Source organism: Notolabrus celidotus, chromosome 17 (assembly GCF_009762535.1).
Source record: "Notolabrus celidotus isolate fNotCel1 chromosome 17, fNotCel1.pri, whole genome shotgun sequence".
Classification (NCBI taxonomy): Eukaryota; Metazoa; Chordata; class Actinopteri; order Labriformes; family Labridae; genus Notolabrus; species Notolabrus celidotus.
This window is the reverse complement of record NC_048288.1, coordinates 19,325,198-19,345,263: the sequence shown is the minus strand read 5'-3', so window position 1 is coordinate 19,345,263 and position 20,066 is coordinate 19,325,198. Positions and strand designations below refer to the sequence as shown.

General features: G+C 39.6%; 1 protein-coding gene across 2 annotated transcripts; it reads left to right on the top strand.

Moving 5' to 3' along the window:
• Positions 1–361: 361 nt before the first annotated feature.
• plcd1a (phospholipase C, delta 1a) lies at positions 362–20,054 on the top strand. Of its 2 annotated transcripts, none has more exons than XM_034707076.1 (15): positions 362–531; positions 5,943–6,101; positions 12,761–12,989; positions 13,942–14,071; positions 14,195–14,423; positions 14,542–14,743; positions 14,974–15,118; positions 15,225–15,377; positions 15,583–15,732; positions 15,825–15,981; positions 16,090–16,206; positions 16,330–16,508; positions 18,465–18,600; positions 18,689–18,838; positions 19,031–20,054. In XM_034707076.1, exons 1-15 carry the CDS (start codon positions 501–503, stop codon positions 19,120–19,122), a joined length of 2,259 nt encoding a protein of 752 aa, XP_034562967.1. In that variant the 5' UTR covers positions 362–500; the 3' UTR covers positions 19,123–20,054. The 2 variants fall into 2 exon arrangements, with proteins under 2 accessions (XP_034562967.1, XP_034562966.1); XM_034707075.1 differs by lacking the exon at positions 362–531 and adding an exon at positions 2,221–2,414.
• Positions 20,055–20,066: the final 12 nt, after the last annotated feature.

Here is a 20,066-nt window from a genome sequence, read left to right as displayed (position 1 = left end):
TTGTGGAAAAGGTAAAGAGAGGTGAGGCAAGAGCTCACCTCACACTGTAAACTGTAGGTCTGCACCCAACAAGGACAACACCCTAAAGAAATCAAAACACACCGAGGTGGCAAAAGGACAAATAAAACAACAACACTGATTTAATGCGTGAAAAGTTAAGGCTACATTTGACTTTATCAGGGTTTACACTGGATCTGGTTCAGGTGTTTATTTTTATTCTTTGATGGCAGAATTTCACACAAAGGTGAAGTTTCCACTGACAGGCAATGAATGAGTAAACATGGTGTTGTACTTGTCAGACCGGTGTTGCAGTGGGTGTGGACTGAGGGTGTATAAGAGCCTCATGGGCTGGCAGTGACTGTGCACTGGGTGGTTTGGCTCAGAGAAGGACACAGATTGGATTTTCCCCTGCATGGGACCAGGAGACAAGTTTAATGGTTGAAGTGGTTCATATTGAACAGAAGACTTGAACTCAGTGATTTATTTTGACTGGAATAACAATGGAGCGCAACGGCACAGCTGGAAACCATGGTGAGTCAGTGTCATCCGGAGCCTACTTTGTTTTATATATTGGAGTTTGTTTCAGTTTGTTTTTAACCTTGGTATCATTTGAATTTCCTCTTAAGGAATTATAAGATTAAAATGTAAATGCATCAGACAAAGCGTGTTATCGATGGTGTTGGCACAACACCAGAGGCTTACTTGTTTTTCCTTGAAACAAATGTGTGGTGTGAATAATCAGGGTGAGGGTGGTGGTTTTATTTGTTGTCAGAAAAAGATCACGTCTCACAAAGAAAGTGAAATGTATGCCGGTGGCATTTTAACCACAGTCTGAGTACTTATTTGGTTAGGTTATAATGGGAAACTGGCACCTGACTCGTACAGATTTTGAGAAGTACAATTCAAATATATTTCTAATTATCAAAACAATACAGCAGCAAATCAATTGTGGGTCAAATATGGCTTTAAATGTCATAAGAATGAAAAATGAAAACATTTTAAATCACTGTTCCATATTTATCCAAATCCTCCATGGGGTGGCGCTGTTTTATATCACATTGAGGATTCAACAGCATGCCAAGTTTCATGTAGAAGATGTTAATCCCGTCAGACGTGACCTGATATAGCAAGTGAGGTATGCATCCTAAATCCAAAATGAGAAACACTCTTAATTGCATCTCACAACAATTCAATATGCATTTTTAAGCGCATAACGGAGTCTATTACGTTGTTTTGTGTTGCTTAGAGCAAGAAAAATATCATATTTAGAGTGAGACATCTCCTACAGCAAATAACTATTAAGTGTTTTTCTTAGGTCCCTTATAGTATCGCTGCAGCATGTCACAGTTTGCATTATCAATCAATCAATCAATCAATCAATCAATCAATCAATCAATCAATCAATCAATCAATCAATCAATCAATCAGACTTTACTTATAAAGCGCTTTTCATACAATAGCATTGTAACACAAAGTGCTGTACATAAAAACAACCTAAAATAGAATAAATTAAGACAAAGATCCCAGCCCCGACCCCAAACCCACCCCACAATCCTAAGGTTAAAAACACAATATATGCAACAATAGTAATAATACAAATAAATAAATAAATAAATAAATAAATAAATAAATAAATAAATAAATACATAAAGATAAAAAATAAGTTGCTGAACGAATTGAGGAAACTATCTAATGATATCTTAATAAGGAAACACTGGAGGTAAAATAATATGTTTAGACTCAACACAGTAAATTAAAATCGCCAAAATAAAATAAATTTCTAAGATAATAAAACACTATTAAACCATTAAAAGAAAATAAGACGCTATATTTAAAATAAATAGATAGGTATATAAATAAATAAAGTGGAAGAAAAGTGACAAAAATTTGAAGTAGATAATAAATAAATAAATAAATAAACAAATACATACATAAAAATCTAACTAAATAAATGAATGAAACTATTAAGAATAAAACTCCATTAAAAGCAAGACTCAAAAGGTAGGTCTTGAGTTTGCTTTTAAAAATAGTTATGCTCTGTATCCTCAATACACTTCTTTTGACACTAAAATAACGTTTTAAGAATAAAGGTGAGGTAACATTGGAGACCATGTACCTCCTAAGTGTTTAAAGTCCTAACCAGCGTGAGTCCAGCTGTGTACAGTCACAGCTCCAGTAATAACAGAGTAACAGATGCGTTGTTAAGACCCGCCCCATGAGGGGGGAACCAGCCTACGTGGTGCCTGCTCCTCTTCCATGCCGAGCAGAGATAAACCTCCGACTGGATACTTTATAATCTCAAAGTTACTCCAAAATGTCGTGTTTACATAGACGACCTAAGAGGACGAAATCCCAAGAGCTGGCTTTCCAGGAGCAGTTGTACAAAGTTGCTTTGGAGAACGGAAGACGCCTAGGTGAGTGTCCCCCCTCTAAAGGTGCAAATGTGCCTGAGCAGAGGGACGCGCGCGTACATTATGTTGCCACCACATGCAGGCGCGCGCACTGAATGTTTTGATAACCCGGATTTTTAAAGATCGTAATCTCCTCTATTTCAGTCAGTCTTACTTTACAGCAGTACTCGCCTGTTTTTGGTGCCATGAGATGAAGTATTTGCAGTGTTTAGATGATACGCAGTGAGGAGGATAGAGTTTCCTTATTGCCTGAGGCGGTGAATTCTTTAGTTTGCGCATGGTGAAAACTCAGAGTTCATTTTGTCTTAAACGTGAGGGTCAAACAAAAACAAGCATTTAAAACTAAGCCAGTTTAATGATTGAGGGGATACTTCCCTGTGCAGTGTAGCAGCAAAGCTTCATAACTTATTTGTCACTTTATGAGTCAAGCTATAGCAGAGCACCAGCTGTTCTAACATTTTCCACTGCATGGTCTGTTCGGACTTGACGTCAGGATATTTGAAGACAACACTTGTTTCACTATTTTTTTGCTTGGCTCAACCTTTTCACTCAGCCCTGATACATGAGTCACTTGGTGCATGTTTTGAATCTGATTTTTTTTTCTTTTCACTGAAAAAAAGCAGAACTTTAGCCTACCAATGCCAGCTTCCTCACCCCTCTCACCAAACCCAAGCACCGAACCTGGGGGGACAGGGCCTTCTCTGTCGCTGCCCTCACCCTTTGGAACTCTCTCCCCCAACACCTCAGATTCTCTCCCTCACTCACCAAATTCAAATCCGGACTCAAAACACACCTTTTTACAAAGGCTTTTAAACTATAATTGATTGATTTTTTTCTTGTTTTGTTTTATTTTGCTGCCTTGCTCTTCTTTGCTTTTCTTTTGCACTGTTTTCCTTTGCTTTTCTATTGTATAATTTTATCTTATTTTCCTGTAAAGCGCTTGGAGAATCTTTTAAAGCGCTTTTATGAATAAAATGTATTATTATTATTATTATTATTATTATTATTATTATTATTATTACTGTGTACCCCATGCAGAGGACACAGAGTCCTGCTCATTCTGCATGAACCTTCATCGTTTCCCACTTCCCTAAGGGTGTCCCTCCCTGTTTTTTAAGCTATTTTTTTTCAAAATTCTTGCCCTAACCTGCCTCACCTCTAAGTGTGTAGCACGTAAACCAAAGGTTCAAGATAACATCTTCTCCAGTCATGCATCTTGAACTGATAATCAGCAAAAATGAAAAAGTAACCCTCACCCTCAAAATGCAGTAGTACTGTATGACTCATGTATACGATTTGAGAAGTGTTATGATGCAGAAACATACTTGTAGCTCATCTCTTAACATAAAGCTGGTACTTCCTTCACGGTAAAGTAGATTACATGACAAACAAGTAGAAACTGAAAGCCAGCGACAGAAAGCCTGACTGAGCAGAGGCGGTGTTCAAAGTCTGGAGTCCTCCTCCCTGCCTGCAGAGAGAGGCCTCTGTGAGTCTGTGGTGTTTGACATGGAGGAAAAAATGTCTGTTATGTTGTGATCCTGCCCACAACATCCCCACTGAGTTGTTGTAAATGTTGTTATCCTTGAATGCCCTCAGAGGATATTTATCTCTGTCCCTTAATGCAAATGTATAAGAGTTTTTACACAGTTGCCTTGTGTTGCAAGTAAGAACCAATTTAAGATTATGATTGACTTAAAGTCCCACCCACATTGAATGCCAAACACCAACATTACCTCACTCCTGAACAGATTGAAAACAAATAGACCAAACTCTATCTTGTGAGCTTATTGTGGCTTCCTGCAGTGTGGTACGTGCACTATGAATCATGTCACACACCCTTTCCTTGAATCCATGATCAGCAGATTTGTTCACCTGAACGATAAGCTCCTGGCACTGCTCATCTATTGTGAAACTGAATGATTCAAACCCAGCTGACTATACAAACCAAATCAAACATGGTGAATACAATCATAGTGTTATTGAGCATTACGTAGTAAGAATGTATCCTATTAATACCCTAGAAAATACACTTCTGCCAAAATGAGCCTATAAAGGGACAGTGCATGTTTAAAGGGCCATGCCGTTGATTTCTTATAAAGGCCAATATGTTCCCAGAGGCTGTGAGGAAGTAAGATCCATGTGCCTTGTGTTGAAATCTTGATCTTCAAAGATCAAGATTTCAACAGTTACATGCAGCTCTAAATGCTATCAAAACAAAACAAAAAGTACAGCCACAGCAATAAGTGGCCTTTTGAAAGGGCAAGACAACCTTTATCTGTGTTGCAGAGAGAAACCAGAGAGTCAAGCAACAAGATGTCATTTGTTGCATTATGGGTAATACAGTGTGGTGGTTTCAGAGCTTGAACGCACGGTAAAACATGATCATAAAGGTTCGACCAATGTGAAAGAATGCAAGTTTCCTCAAACAATGCAAACTCTGTTGAGCCTTTTTACACACAGCCTCAGAGTTCAATTTCATGTCAATGACTGTCCCAAGGTATTTATAAGTTTGCACAGACTTGATTTGCTGACCCTTGATTAGAGTCACTTCACTCATGTGATTATTCCTTCTAAAATTAGTGACCACATCTTTGGTTTTAGATAAGACTCCTCACACCACTGAACAAACTGATCAATGACTGGACCGTGGCTGGTTTCATTATCATAGAGCAGATGAACAATGACAGAATCATCAGCATGCTTAATAATGGTTCTGTGTTCATGTCTGCTCTGACAAATATTAGTGTAAAGGATGGACAGTAAAGGTGACAGCACACACCCTTGTGGAGAACCTGTAGAGGAGCATCTACGATCAGGCAGAGTGTCATTTGGTCTAACTCTGAGTCCTGTTGGTTAGAAAGTCAAGAATCCAACCCATAATATTGTTACTCAGCTCAAAACGCTTTAGCAGCCTTCTGATCAGAAGGTGGGGCTGGATTGTGTTAAAAGCAGAAGAGAAATCCGCAAATAGAAGTCTAGCATGAGTCTCATTTCTGTCCAGATGTTTATAAAGCATATTAAGCAGGTTTATAGTGGCATCCTCCACTCCTCTATGAGGCCTATATGTGAACTGCATGGGGTCTAAAACATGCAGATCTCCAAGATTTTCCTTGAAATAGAGGTTAGGGTGATTGGCCTGAAGTCATTCAGGGTTTCAGGACAGCTGGATTTAGCAACATGTTAGGAACATGCTGTGTCTGCAAGGACTTGTTCAAAATACCATGGAATTCAGGACTCAGTTCTTTTGCACAAGATTTAAGTAAGCAGCCACATATATTGTCAGGGCCATGTTTTTTGTTTACTTTTACACCAAGGAAGGGTTTCTCAACATCTTTAAGGTGAATGGTAGAGTGCCACTCATCTTTGAGTCTGTCTTCTGAATCTTACCGTTTAAATCAAAGGTATCAAAATGACAACAGAAACAGTTAAGAGCATTAGTCAGTTCAATGTCTGCATTAAAACCATCTAAAATTTTCCTCACAATGTTGAAGAGTTGTGTATGACGTCTCTCCACTATTGCTGCTCCCCTAGGTTTGGAAGGAGACCCGGATCTACATTTCCTTCTGGCTGGAGGGCAGCTGGTGAAGATTCGCTCAAACACCTGGAAGAAGGAACGCTTCTTCAAACTGCAGGAGGACTGCAAAACATTTTGGCATGAGTCCCAAAAACCATTCAGAAAAAACAAGACCTGTGAGTATAACTTTCAACATGGGATACATGTCTGTTTGGACATATTTTCAAGTGGAGTTAAAAATGAGATATTCCTGACTAGTCCTAACTTGTTCATCCGACTCCCTCCTGGCCCCTTACACCCTTTAGATTTTAATAATAGCTTCTTGCTATAAAGCCCATGGCGATACTTCGCAAAAATGCTGCAGTAGAAGACACACTGGAAAATATTAGTGTGAATCTTGTCTTTGTGTTTTCTGTGTATTTGACACAATATTTCCCTCTGATTTTTGTCTCAGTGACCTCTGTCAGGGTGAAAGTATTAATCTATCCTCTGGGCCTCTGGTGGCTCTTTCTTCCTTCCATCCTGCTGCTGCTACCAGGACTGATAACCTCTGCCCTCAGCCTGAGCTTTGTACAAACACTAGAAGACAGCAGTGGCCTCATAGTCCCCATACAGAGGCAGCAGATAGTCACACAGAGTTGATATGGAGTGATGTGGTCGTGTGAACAGTCATGTGTCAGGGCTGGTTTTTAAAAAACAGGCTCAGAGACTGGCCTCGAGTTTGCAGGCGTTTCCTTGTTTGTGGAAATAAACTAAATGTTTTATTGCTTTCCTGTGGGTTTTGGCAAGAGGCAATTACCAATCAGCTCTTAAGTACTTTGCATGAGGTAAGACAGTGTGGGAGAGGAGCATCTATTGTTCCAAACCATGTTTGGTATTAGTTTAAGTTTGTGCTGCAATGAATTCAGATTTTTTTAATCCGTGGGCAGATCCATTACATGTGCTCATTTCTCAAGATTACCTGTTGTCGATCCTGACTGCAAATATGGGACCCATTGCATGTCTGTGTCTGCTGTAAGAGGATCCCAATTGTAGCTTATTTTGCTCCTGCTGAGGGTCCCCACTTTTACATTTAAGTTTGGGTTTCTGTCAGTTTTCTACGATGGCCGACAAGGACAGATGATCTTCAGCCCCCCGACCAATCTTTATCAGTAGAAACCTGTTGCATTTGCAGCACTTTCAACTTTATGCAGATGAAGAGTTAATTTGCAAAAACAGTTAACTCACTTTTGAAAAATAAAAAAAATGTTTCGAAAACATGTTTTTTCTAATACTAGCTTTTGGTATGATCAATCAACTGAGTTTGGGTGGCTTTGACTAAGTCAAAATTACTTTACTAATCAGATATATCTTGAAAATGTAACTTTATTAGGAATCTATATCAAAAAGAAATATGTTTTTTGAAAATGTATAAAAACGGAGTTATCTGTTTTTGCAAATGAACTCTTCAGATGTTTTCTGGTTTGTGTACAGGTTTCGCTTTGTATATTTGTGTTTTTAAAGCATGTTTACTGATAATACATTTGTTTGGGCTTTTTGCAGCACGTCTTTTTTGTTAATTTTTCTGCTGTTGCGTTTGCTTCAGCCTTTTGCATGTGTTTTTGAAGCTGCATTGTTTCTGCACTTGGTGCTATGAGATAAAATATTTTCTCCCAACAAGGACATAGTTTCTGTGACTTCACCCATTTGTTTCTGTAGCAGAGTTTTGACCCCTACTGTTGGCGGTCCCATATTGGAAATGCTGACTCAACCTAACTTTGGTGGACTTAGTAAGAGGCAAAGAGGTGGAGTTGAGGCAAGTCCTTAGCGTCCTTGCTAACAGCTACAGTGTGCCCACCTGCAAGTCAAGTCAGCTGTGCCTCCAATTAAACAAAACTGGTCATGCTAATATCTTCTAAACTACTGACTCATAAAAAATTCACCCTCGTACAGTGTGAGAGGTTAGAGAGAAGAGCTATTTGGACCAAAATCGTTTTTTGAACCAGGCTGTAAACATGTTTATTTTTGCTGTAAAGATCGTGTTTTTGGAATGGGTGTGCATGTGGCTTCTGTTATTTCAGAAGCCAGCGTCAAGCGCAAGAACTGCAGTTAATATCACTTCCACATCTGCTTTATTTCTCACTGTCCTGAATTTGCCACTTGATTTCTCCCGATGAAGATAATGGGTTCAATTCCAGCCTGCGGCCCTTTCCCGCATGTCATTCCCCCACTCTCTCCCAGTTTTCTACTCTATCCACTGTCCTCTCCACTATTAATGAAGGTGTAAAAGCCAAAAATGTAACTTAAAAAAAAAAAACATTGTTCAGTTAGACAACTCATGTTTACTTAAGATAAAGTTTATTTCAGCATACATACAGTATTGTTTTTGGTGTGTGGGCTCCGAATCTCATTACTTCTTGTAGATTATATAAATGCAGACATTTAGGAGTAATGAGATAGGACTAACCCCGATGCCGGGGAGGAGGTCGGTACAAAGTTTGCACACAGCACTGAGCAGGACAGCAGGAGTACTTGCAAAGCAGAAGCAGAGACAGGGAGACTTGCAGCTTAAATAGACCGCCAAATGAGAGGATGTTGAGATCAGCTGATAGGGAGGATGATGACGTGTCAGTATGAATGAGCGCAGCTCGAGTTGTCTGCCTGAACTAGCTTGCAGGTGGCGCTCCATTAGTCAAGTCAAGGGACAAGTATGATAAGTATTTGATTAATAGTATATTTAATATATATTTTGATACAAAAAAATCATCACATGACACAGTGTATGTGACAATGGTTGTTTGTGGAAAAATACCAATAAATAATAATACGAATCTGACAGTGTAGTTTCCCTTTAGCTAGTTGTTTTGGTAAACACTCACTTGGTACCGTGACTTCTTTTTCTGCTTCAGTAAACCCACTGAACACTAACTACCCAGACCTTGAGGAGAAGTATATCACCAGCTTGTGAATGTGATGGAGTGTTTAGCTAGTAAAGAGGTTATTATTTTTATCAGGGGATGGTAGACAACCAAAACAAAGCTTAAAGGAACTAAATTGCTGTAATGCATTGTTGTCAGTTGTTAATATTTATAACAGGGCTCTCAAGTCTCACGCATTGGGCGTGAGACACGCGCATTTCAACCTGTTCACATGCCACACTTTGTATTTCTCACACAGAATAATTACTAGGAAAACGCTTTTCTTTAAACCGTGGAGCAGGAAGGAATCAAGTGGGTTTTACCCAACAGCCAATGGATAAATAGCATCACTGTATCCGGGTAAAACAACGCAACAATCTGACGTTCCAAAGAAACTTCACATCTGCCAAAATCTCACTCTGAGCTGAGTTCAAAACTTGAAAGCACTGTTTATAAGATGTTACGATTGAGGATGTTGTAATATGTCAGAATAGTGTTTAGCATCACTACATTTTGTTTTGGCTGTATCTAAAAGAATCAGTCCCTGTACATGTGTTTGAGTGTTAAATATAGAACTATACTTTCATAAACTTGGATAGTGTTCAAAAGTTTCATGATTAGATCTCTGAGATATCAGATTGAAGCTAACTTCTTTATGTTTGACACTACTGTGACACATTCTAGGTGGTACTCCAACAACTTTCAGTCCCTGTAAATCATCTGCACTCTTTATCTGAGCAAAGAAAGCCTTGACTTCCTCCTGGACTAAAGCTCTGTTATATTTCTCTCTTTTTTGTCCTCCACACTCTGACTGTCTTTGCATTGAAGCGTTCACAAACAAAGATAAACATGCCAGAACACACTGTCAGGATCATTTGAGGTCAGAAAATCTGCATTCCTCCTTAGCGATCTCATGGGGTCCTCCCTAACATTACTGTCTTTCAGCTGTTTGTTATATAAATACATTGGATTAGTGTTTCAGTCATCTAAACTAACAGTAGTAACATTTTCAGACTTATCAGATCAGAATTTGACTAAACAGTATTCATGGGTTCATATCAAGACTGGTGGCTTATTATAGGAGTTGATATCTGTGTTGTTATCTTGCTGTGATTTCACAACACGTTTTATTATGAATACGTATCAGTAGCTAATTCTACTCTTCAATCTCAAGTTAAACATTAACTATGGGGTCCATCTTAAATTTAAACCAGCTCCAGCTCACTGGGAAACACCCTGTTCACTGCTAAATCTTGCCTTCCCTTCCAAGAAAGGAGTTTTAGTAACGGCACCATGAACTTTGCCGGGCCTTGCACAATAATCTCATTGTGTTAAATTTCATCTGGCATTCAAGCTATGCCTGCGTGACACGGATGACAGGACTTGGACGTCGTGGTTTTTGGCTCTTCAGATCAGATTCTCTGAATGTGATCCAAATTTTACAACCCTAAATTCCTCCTCAGTGGTGTGTTTTGCTGGGGGATCTTCAGATTAAACAAACACCCCTCATCTGGTTGATGCTTCCTAGGTATTTCGTTCAGCTGACCTCTAGTCAGCTGAGTTTTGCTCCACCAAGCCTTGGGTGTGTTTTCAGCATGCCGCCCACTCACTGTTGTGTTATTCTCTTCAAGTAGCCTGACCTTTAGATTCATCCTGCCTCTAGATAGACTCTGATTCTCACAGGAACAATGCTTGCTCTTTATGTGACTCTGCAGTTGGGATGTAAAGGGCAGAAACAATGTGATTGTAACCCAGCTACAACATATGGCCTCATAGTTAAGCCTGCGGTCTTTGGGGTTTTGTTACATGGGTGGTTGCTGCCATTTAGTGTGATTAGATCATGCATGGCCATACACGCTCTTCTGTACATTAGGCTGCTCAACAACAGAGCCAACCCCCATGTATGGGTAGAAAAACAGAGACAGGGACCTTCTTGTCTAGGGTTGCCAACTTTCTCACTACTAAATAAGGGACAGGTGCCATGGTGGTGTGAGCATGATGTGTGAATGTGTGAACAGTAACATTATGTAACCTCGTATGAAGAAACCTCAAAGAAACCACAATTTGGCTCTTTACATCAAAAAACAGGCAAAAGAAAAATGAAATGCAAAAGAGGAGTATGACTCCCCAAATGTACTCATTCCATGGATACTTTTTGCTGCTCTTGACTGACTCAAGCAGTCTTTTGTCCTTTTGCACACCCAGAGAGAAGTCCTTACATGACAAGTCTCAGTTTACAGATATTTGAAGTTAATTTTGAGCAGCTCTGTGCTGCATCTGTTTCTTGAGTCTGACCATTTAATGGCCATCAGAGAGAAAATCCTCTCCACACTTTTTTGCAGGACTTGGCGCATTTGCGCTGTATACAACTGATGCGCGTGAGGGGGCCTGTGATTGGAAGACAGGCGGTGTGATTTGCACATGATCTGCCACTGCCGTTTTATCTGATCTTGGATCTGTAGAGTGCAGTCTGCTGTATTTACAAGAGTTAATAGTCAATATACGGAACAATTGAGGTCCTGTATCAAACAAACCAATTTAGCCCAATATACGGGATGTCCTGGCTAATATGGGACAGCTGGCAACCCTACTTTTTGCTGTCTTTTTGTGGCTGTGTGTGTCAAACTGTTAAGTGTGGTGTCCAATTTTCCTGGAATGTGTTTGTGTAGAATCGACACAAACACATTCCATGATAATTGAACACTACTACACTACACTGTAGATCAACAAAATGTCTGAGAAACCATCCCTTAGTATCAGGGCTCTTAAGACTGCTTTGTAAAATTGCTAATTCTGTATTTTGTATCACTTATCACAGTGAGATATATTTCAGTTCATCTATGTACAGTAAATATACTAGTACAGTGACACTAGTCAATACATGTAACATGAAATGCGTTGCTAGCAGTGACTTTCAACTCTGTTATTGCCCTGGCCTGCTAGCTTGTCTTTGTTAGCTAACCCTAGCTAGTTTTAGCTTCTTTTACCTTTTTATTCGGAGGTTTTATCGCTAATGTTTTGGCTCTCATTGTTCTAACTATTTGAACCATTTTTCCAGCACCAGCCAGCTATTTCAGTGAAAAAGCTTTTACATACGCTGCCCATTAACAAAAGCCATGGACAAAGTCAGTAGCTAGCTAACCAAATGAGAATAGCAGTGCATTTTTATTTCATTTTTAGTTATATTTTTGGGGCTTTTACACCTTTATTCATAGAGGAGAGGACATTGGATGGTGTAGGAAGGTGGGAGAGAGTGGGGGAATGAGGCTGCAGGCTGGATTTGAACCCAGGCCAACTGCTTAATGGGCGCACAACTTAACCATAAGGCTAAGTCTGCGCCCTAGTAGTGCATTTTTTAAGCTAAAAGTCAAGATATATCCCTCAGGAAGCTGTACTGGCTGATTATTTTTTCATATGTTTTATCCGTTATGTGTTACATTTTGAGTAAAGGCCACAGAACAAAGTTATCACACAGAAACAAAAGCCTTCCTGTAGATAAAGAGGAGTACAGTTTGTGGTGCTCTGTGTTTATGTTTATCAGGACAGAGTGTCTGCTGGTAAAAGATATGCACTTTTTTGAGGAAGGATGGTCAAATGTTGGTTCAACACAACAACAAAAACTACCAGATACTTCCTGGCTGTTCAAAAATGTCCCATTCAAAAACTGTCCTCACAGCTCATTACGGAGCAGACATTCAATAGACGAAGAATCAGGTGGAGCTCTGAGGGTGCAACTGATTTCCTTCCATACGTAAATAATATACTATTCTGGATGATTTGGACTGATCCACAATACATTGAAAATGTCTGTTTTTAAAAATGAACTATTAATGTAATGTTATACATATACTTTTTAACAATTTAGGCCACTGGTATATCAATAGTATGACATTTTGCTGAAAGACTGATTTTCTAACAACCCTCCTCTCTCCAAACAGTCTCCATCGATGACATCGATTCAGTGCGCAAGGGCCGCCAGTCCGAGGGTCTCACCAAACACACACACCCCAGCGTTGAAGCGCAATGCTTTGCCATTATCTTCAAGGGCCGCGAAAAGAATCTGGATCTGATGGCAAGCAATGAGGTGGCGGCCAAACAGTGGGTCAACGGCATAGAGAAGATCATCCACAACATGAAAAACCTCAGCCGTCAGCAGAAGAGTGAGCAGTATCCTTGATTAAGTTCAACTTAATTAGAATATGTGTTTGCATACCTGACTTTCAAATGTTTTCGAACGTGTGAGGTCTGAATCTGAGGAATAGAATTATTGTGTTTTTTGTTTGTTGTACGTTTGAAGTCCACATGGTATTGACCAATCACATATCAGCAGGCTTCATGCACCCAGGAAAAATAGTCCCTCTACAGTATGTTGAGCACAAAGTGGGCAGAAAGCAACCCACTGTGATGACAGCCTGGCCCATCGGTAATCTTATCTGACAATGATGTATTTATCTCTAAAGACAGATGTCTGCATGCAAGTGCAGCTAAAAATCTGTTTAAGGTCAAACAAATCTGCTTGATGCTGTGTCACAGCGGTCGGCATGCACTGAGATTTCCAGACTCCCTGGAACATCTTAGATATTATTCATCAGAACTCCAAAAGCATGTTTTAAAAGTTGTTTTTTCCTCTCTTGAAGAAAGAACTGACACAGATTGTGTGTTAACCTTTTATGAATCTCCTCCCTGATGTTATTTTGGCAAACATAAGCCCCCTTAATTACAAGTACATCAAAATAATCTGTGTCTGTATTTGGGTTCATACAAATGAAGTACCTCAGAGGAAAGCCTCTTTGTAACTTACTATTTACAGTGAAACTGAGACTCACAAAAAACAGATGAACGAAGGAGGACCCTGAGGATTTAATGAACCAAGATATAATGTAGCTTATTTTGCTTAAATGTCTGAAGGGGCAAAGTTTTCTTCACTTTAGATCTGACACACACTTCACAAGTTGCTGATTGGACTGTGAGGAAGTCTTGGCTGAAAGTAATGTATTGCAAACTGCTGGCTATACTGGAATTCACAAAAAGGAAGCCATTGTTCACAGAGGCCTATATTATAGTCCGTCTATGGATAGCTATGATAAGTGTATGGCAAATCCTTACATCCTAATGATAGCTGGATCATCAACTGCATGCGGAAAGCAGACAAGAATGAGGACAACCAGATGACCCTGAAGGAGGTGAAGCACTTCCTGCGACAGATCAATGTTGAAGTGGACGATACGTACGCAGAGGAAATTTTCAAGGTTAGCCATTGTATCATTCATGTGTACATTTAAAGCCCAATATATCATTCATAAACTGAGTATTTTGTCATATGCATGTCTGTTTGGTTGATTGATTGTCTCATTGTGTCACATTTTGCATAGAAATGTGACACGTCTAATTCAGGCTCCTTGGAGGGCTCAGAGATCAAACACTTCTACGATCTGCTGACACACCGAGAGGAGATTGACGTGATTTATGGGAATTACGCTGAATCAGACGGTGAGATGAGTGCCAGAGACATTCTGAACTTCCTGTTGAATGAGCAGAGGGAAAAGGCATCAATGGGGGACGCTCTCAAGCTGATTGAAAAGTACGAGGTGGATGAAACAGGTAGGGTTTACCCAGAAACAGCATCATTCTGTTTTTTAGGGAGGTGTATTTTTGCTATGACTTTAAAGGTCACAACCAAAATAGAGTTAATGTTTACTGAGTATGTTCTGTCCTGCAGCGAAGCAGCAGAATCGCATGACTAAAGATGGGTTCCTGATGTACCTGCACCATGAGGATGGTTCCATCCTCAACCCAGCCCACAAAGAAGTGTATCAGGACATGAGCCAGCCCCTCAACGATTATTACATCTCTTCCTCACACAACACGTACCTGATGGAGGACCAACTCAAAGGACCCAGCAGCACGGAGGCCTACATAAAGTAAGTTCATAGTTTTAAATGAAGGAAAAAGAAGCTGAAATATTACATGGAAGTATATTCCCAAGTCCCAGTGTTTACTCTATCAACAATGAAACTTTATGATGCACATATGTTGCAGCGGTCTGTTTGTTTATTAGATCTTTTCTGTAATGCAGGAAGAGTTCCTGGAGAGTTCATGATTTCTTTTAGCAGTGTGAAGGTTTTTATATGAATGTTGTCCTTCCTCACAGAGCGCTGATGAAGAGCTGTCGCTGTGTGGAGCTGGATTGTTGGGACGGAGCGAACGGCGAGCCTGTTATTTACCACGGCTACACACTCACATCCAAAGTGCTCTTCAGAGACGTCATCAAAGCCATCAAAGAGTATGCCTTCAAAGTATGTCAGATAGTGTGTTATCTTATTGACTGCATTCCCCATTCATGCAAATATAGAGAGACTGAGCTTCATAGTTACTGAATGATTGTCTCCTTCCTTTTTAAAGACGTCAGACTACCCAGTGATCCTGTCGCTGGAGAACCACTGCACGGTGGAGCAGCAGAAACTCATGGCCCATTACATGATCTCCATTCTTGGTGATGCTCTGGTCACAAAACCCCTGGGGAACACGATGCCTACCAGCTTCCCGTCACCTGAGGTGTGTTGCCACTGTTGTTTAAAGTTCTGCAAACCTTCTCTCTGTGTCAAATTAATTTGGTGAAGAAAATTCATCTCATGACATTTTCCTGTCAGCCATTCGCTGCTGGGTGCAGCAGATGGGCAAATAACACATTATTTTTCTTCCCCATAAAAATTATGAATTGCATAACAACACATCTGTGAATCATTGTGTTTCTGCGCAGGAGCTGAGAGGCAAGTTCCTCGTCAAAGGAAAGCGACTGAACAAACTGAATGCTGCCTTCAACAATAACAGCACCATAGAGGAAGAAACTGTGTCTGAGGAAGACGAGGCAGCAGAGAGTAAGGAGAATGGACAAAAAGCCAAATCAAAGGTGTGTCAATGGTGTCGAATTCAAATACACTATATACCATCCTTGAATGAGTACAAGAAAACTGAGACACTCTGACTGCCTCTTTTTTTTAGAAATCAAAAATTAAACTTGCCAAAGTTCTCTCGGACATCGTCATCTACTGCAAAAGTGTTCATTTTAATGGCTTTGAACACGCCAAGGAAAACCAGAACTTCTATGAGATGTCGTCCTTTAAGGAGGGCAAAGCTTTCAACCTGGCTGACACAGCAGGTAAGCACCACATCTCACTGAAAAACTTCATTGTAATGACTTATAAGAAGAGTTTGAAAATTTGGCTTGCATGTGCTTAAGGATTGTGGTTGTGATGTGCTCCCGTAGGTACAGCCTACATCCATCACAACATGGACAAACTCAGCAGGATCTACCCAGCAGGCTCCAGAACTGACTCCTCCAACTACAACCCAGTGCCCATGTGGAACGTCGGCTGCCAGATAGGTACACTCCAATATCATCTGCATATAAAGAAATCCTACTAACAGTACATGTTGTTTTATATTGTGTTATTTTGATATTAAGATTAAAGAGCTCATTCCATTTCCTCTCTGTCATGGTTCTTAGTGGCGTTGAACTTCCAGACGCCCCACAAGGAGATGCACATAAACCAGGGCCGCTTTCTGCCAAATGGTTTTAGTGGCTATATCCTGAAACCTGAGTTTCAAAGAAGTCTTTCCTCTCAGTTTGATCCCACCACACTCACCAAAGGGCCATGGTTACAGAAGAAGACCTTTCATGTCATGGTGAGAGTTTTTTCAGGTTAGATATTGAAGACCTCAGAGTAAAAGTTGCTTTATGGAATCATCTTTAAAAGTCAAGTTTTTACATTGAGATTCAACGTGCAATAGTTTAGTTTGACAAGAGGTGTTCCATGAGTGCTGATATTGAGTACGAAAGCAGTGGGACCTTTTTTTATTTTTATAAACTTTCTTTATTGTTTTTCACATAGAAAAACAATCACATCCAAAATTAGAGGTTGATACATTTTCCTTTTTTTTTGGAACAAAGAAACACACAGATGACATACGAAATACAAAACAACAAATAACCCTCCGCCCCGACACATACTCCCTCCAGATGAACTAAATAGAACTCCAAAAATGGAGAATATAAGACAAAAAGTAAGTATATTAAAAACAAACAAATGAAAGCAATAATCTAAACATAGTAAGACACACCATGGTGCTGCTCAGTCTAAAGACACAGCAAGCCGAGCTATCGACATGAGATAAGAAAGAGTCACAGATTTTTTAAAGATATGAGCTTTGCCACTCAGGGTCAGACTAATCTTTTCAAGTTTAAGAAAATAAAGTACACTCTTAATCCAGCTCGAATGGGTAGGTGGGACAGAGGACTTCCAATTCAACAATATCAACCTTCTGGCCAACAGAGTCCTAAAGGCTAACATGTCCTTCTTGGCTAGAAAGCAGTGGGACCTTTAACAAGATATTGCAAATACAGTTAATTAGCATTACAGCAGACAGTCTTTGTCTAGATTGATCTAATTGGTAAGAATTGCACAGGCTGCCAAAGCAACTATCTGCACACTGTTATTTCAGCTGTTGCAGATAAATGTACAGAATACAAAGTAGCAGGTTTGTGGTAACACATACATCTTCGCAAAGTGACAGGAGTGCAGGAAAATGTTTGTTTCTTGGCAACCGTCCAACCGGCTCCAGTCTTGCAGAACTAGTTGTGTTTGTGAAGCCTCATAAATGATTACACATAAAAAATAATAAGGATTACTTCGTACTGTGAATTGATATATGTCTCTTGTAGAACTGTTGTATAAAAATGATGTCACACTGGAGGTCAGGCTGTTGTACTGACTACTGGCACAGCTGGGGTCTTGTAGGTACAACATTAACCTCTACATTGTGTGTTATGGCTTGAATAAGAAAGTAGGGACCCACAAAAAACAACACTACTCTACAGCACAAGTCTTGGACAAAAAATGTACTGCCTTTTGTTTATTCAAATCTGAGGTTTTTTATGACTTTCAATTTTTATTTTACAAAAACAAAACAGCAGTAATATATGACACACATCTGTTTGTTACAAATAATCCCACCCCCAACTCCACACACACACAAAACCTTAACCAAGAGGGTTCAGCAGGTGCTATCTTCTACAGTGGCTTAGCATATAAAGGAACATAAAAATAAATTTCTAATTTTACACTTGATCTTCATTCTGGCCTGTTGATCCCATCAAGATACACGCCCCACTTCAGAAGATATTTTTCTGTTCTGTCCTGCATCCTATAAGACATCCTTTCATATGTAGCTACTGTGCCCAGTTCAGTCAACCAGTTTGAAAAAGGAGGTTCTACCAGGGTCTTCCAATTCCTAAGGACAATCTGTCGTCCACACATAATGGCAATTTGTATCCATTCGATCAGTGGTTTTGAAAAAGCAGATAACCCTGTAGAATCTCCTAAAATGTAGAGCTTAGGACACAGTACAAATGGCCTTTTTACAACATTAACAATATAACAATGAATCTTCCTCCAGTACTGATTAATCATGGGGCCTGACCAAAGTACATGTACCAGGGTTCCTTTAAGCCAAGTCTAAAGAGCTAAATCTGTAGTTTTAAAATTCTGGTACTTACCAATGATTGATTGGTTGGAAAGTAGTTGCTGCTCATACTTCTTTTACATTACATTTCTTTCTGTTTTTGGCGTCTTGATACAACAGGTGATCTCAGCTCAGCAGTTACCAAAACTCAACAAAGACAAACACAAATCCATCGTCGACCCTCTGGTGAGAGTTGAGGTTTATGGTGTCCCAGCAGACAACGCCAGCCAGGAGACACACTACATCGAAAACAATGGTGAGCATGAAACATATGAACGTACACAAATATATGGACACAAATTAAGTTCTTGCATCATGAATTTATGACAATTACAACCCTGCAGGGTTCAACCCCATGTGGAATGAGAAATTCCGGTTTGACATCCACGTCCCAGAACTGGCCATGGTGCGATTTGTGGTTGAAGACTATGACTCAACGTCTCCGAATGATCTCGTCGGGCAGTACTGTCTGCCACTTACCAGTGTACAGAGCGGTAGGAAAATCCAGATCAAACAGCACAATGAACTTAAAGTCCAAAGCTAACAAGAGTTTGTTGTTCTGAGTTAATCCTACACGTGATAAGAGTTTGACATCTTAATGAAATGTAGTGATTTTAATTTTTGTGTTCAGAAGTGTATTGTGACTGGGGTTTGTTGAAGCTAAAACTCACTTCCCTTATTTCCAGGATATCGCCATGTCCCGCTGCTCACCAAGAGAGGAGACATCATCTGCTCAGCCGGACTGTTTTTGCATATCATGCTCATCGACGCTCAGTAGGCACCAGTTTTGGAAACCCTCAGCACCACATTTTTTGAAGACCTTAAAGGATTTATTTTCCAGCTTTTAAAACTAAATAATATAACTGATCAACAGTCAGAGACTTCAGCGGCTGACTCACTCTTGTCCGTGTAACAGTTTCCTGTCAGTGTATAATTTTAGCCTTTGGAAGAAAAAAAAGGCGTGTAAGCTAAGAAAGCAAGAGGGAAAAATGTGAATGAAAGAGTCGTGAATGAGCATTTTAACACGTTATTTAAAGAGAGTCATTGAACTGTTTTTGCCATATTTTGGAGAAGAATGATGTGAATGGTAAGGTGTAATATCTGAATAATGTTCTGATGTTTTGGGATTTCATTTGAGGCAATAAAGAAAGCTTTGTCAAACTTATAGTAAGCTGCTCAACAAGCACTCATCCATGTTAGTGTTCTATGACTCCAACTATAACCAGGGAAAGAGATTGATGTCTTTACTTTTAGCGTAACTTTGTTCATTTGTGTTCCATAGAAACAGTGTCAACAGTATGAAATAAAAACATAATGTCTGGACAGAGGAGCGACATATTTGTCTGTACACGTGTTCAGGTGTCTTATCATGAAGTGTATTTTCAATGTTGGTTTCATTTTTTAAAAAACAGAATTGGATGCTTTTTAACTTCCTTTTCACAACTGATATGTAGAGAATATCTCAATGTTTTTTTTCTATGTGAATCTTCTTAAAACATTTTAAACGTAACACAGTTTATCAAGTACATTGTGTCAGAACAATCCTGATATTTTTTTAACTATCTTTAACTTTTCTGTTTTTTGTCATGTGGTTACCTAAAGCAGTTTTACATGACAGATCTTTCAGTGTCTTTCTTTTCAGTACAGTATGTCTTGTCACTTTTGCAACATTTGCACAAGCTCCCAAATAAAACCAGCAGTCTTGTTAAAGGTTTTGTGTCT

Excerpts from the sequence above, each read along its gene's own strand:
- plcd1a (XM_034707075.1), top strand. The coding sequence starts at position 2,315 with ATGTCGTGTTTACATAGACGACCTAAGAGGACGAAATCCCAAGAGCTG. Across the intron at positions 12,990-13,941 it reads CGTCAGCAGAAGAGTGAGCA|CTGGATCATCAACTGCATGC; the intron begins GTATCCTTGATT and ends TCCTAATGATAG. Across the intron at positions 18,839-19,030 it reads ACTTACCAGTGTACAGAGCG|GATATCGCCATGTCCCGCTG; the intron begins GTAGGAAAATCC and ends CCTTATTTCCAG.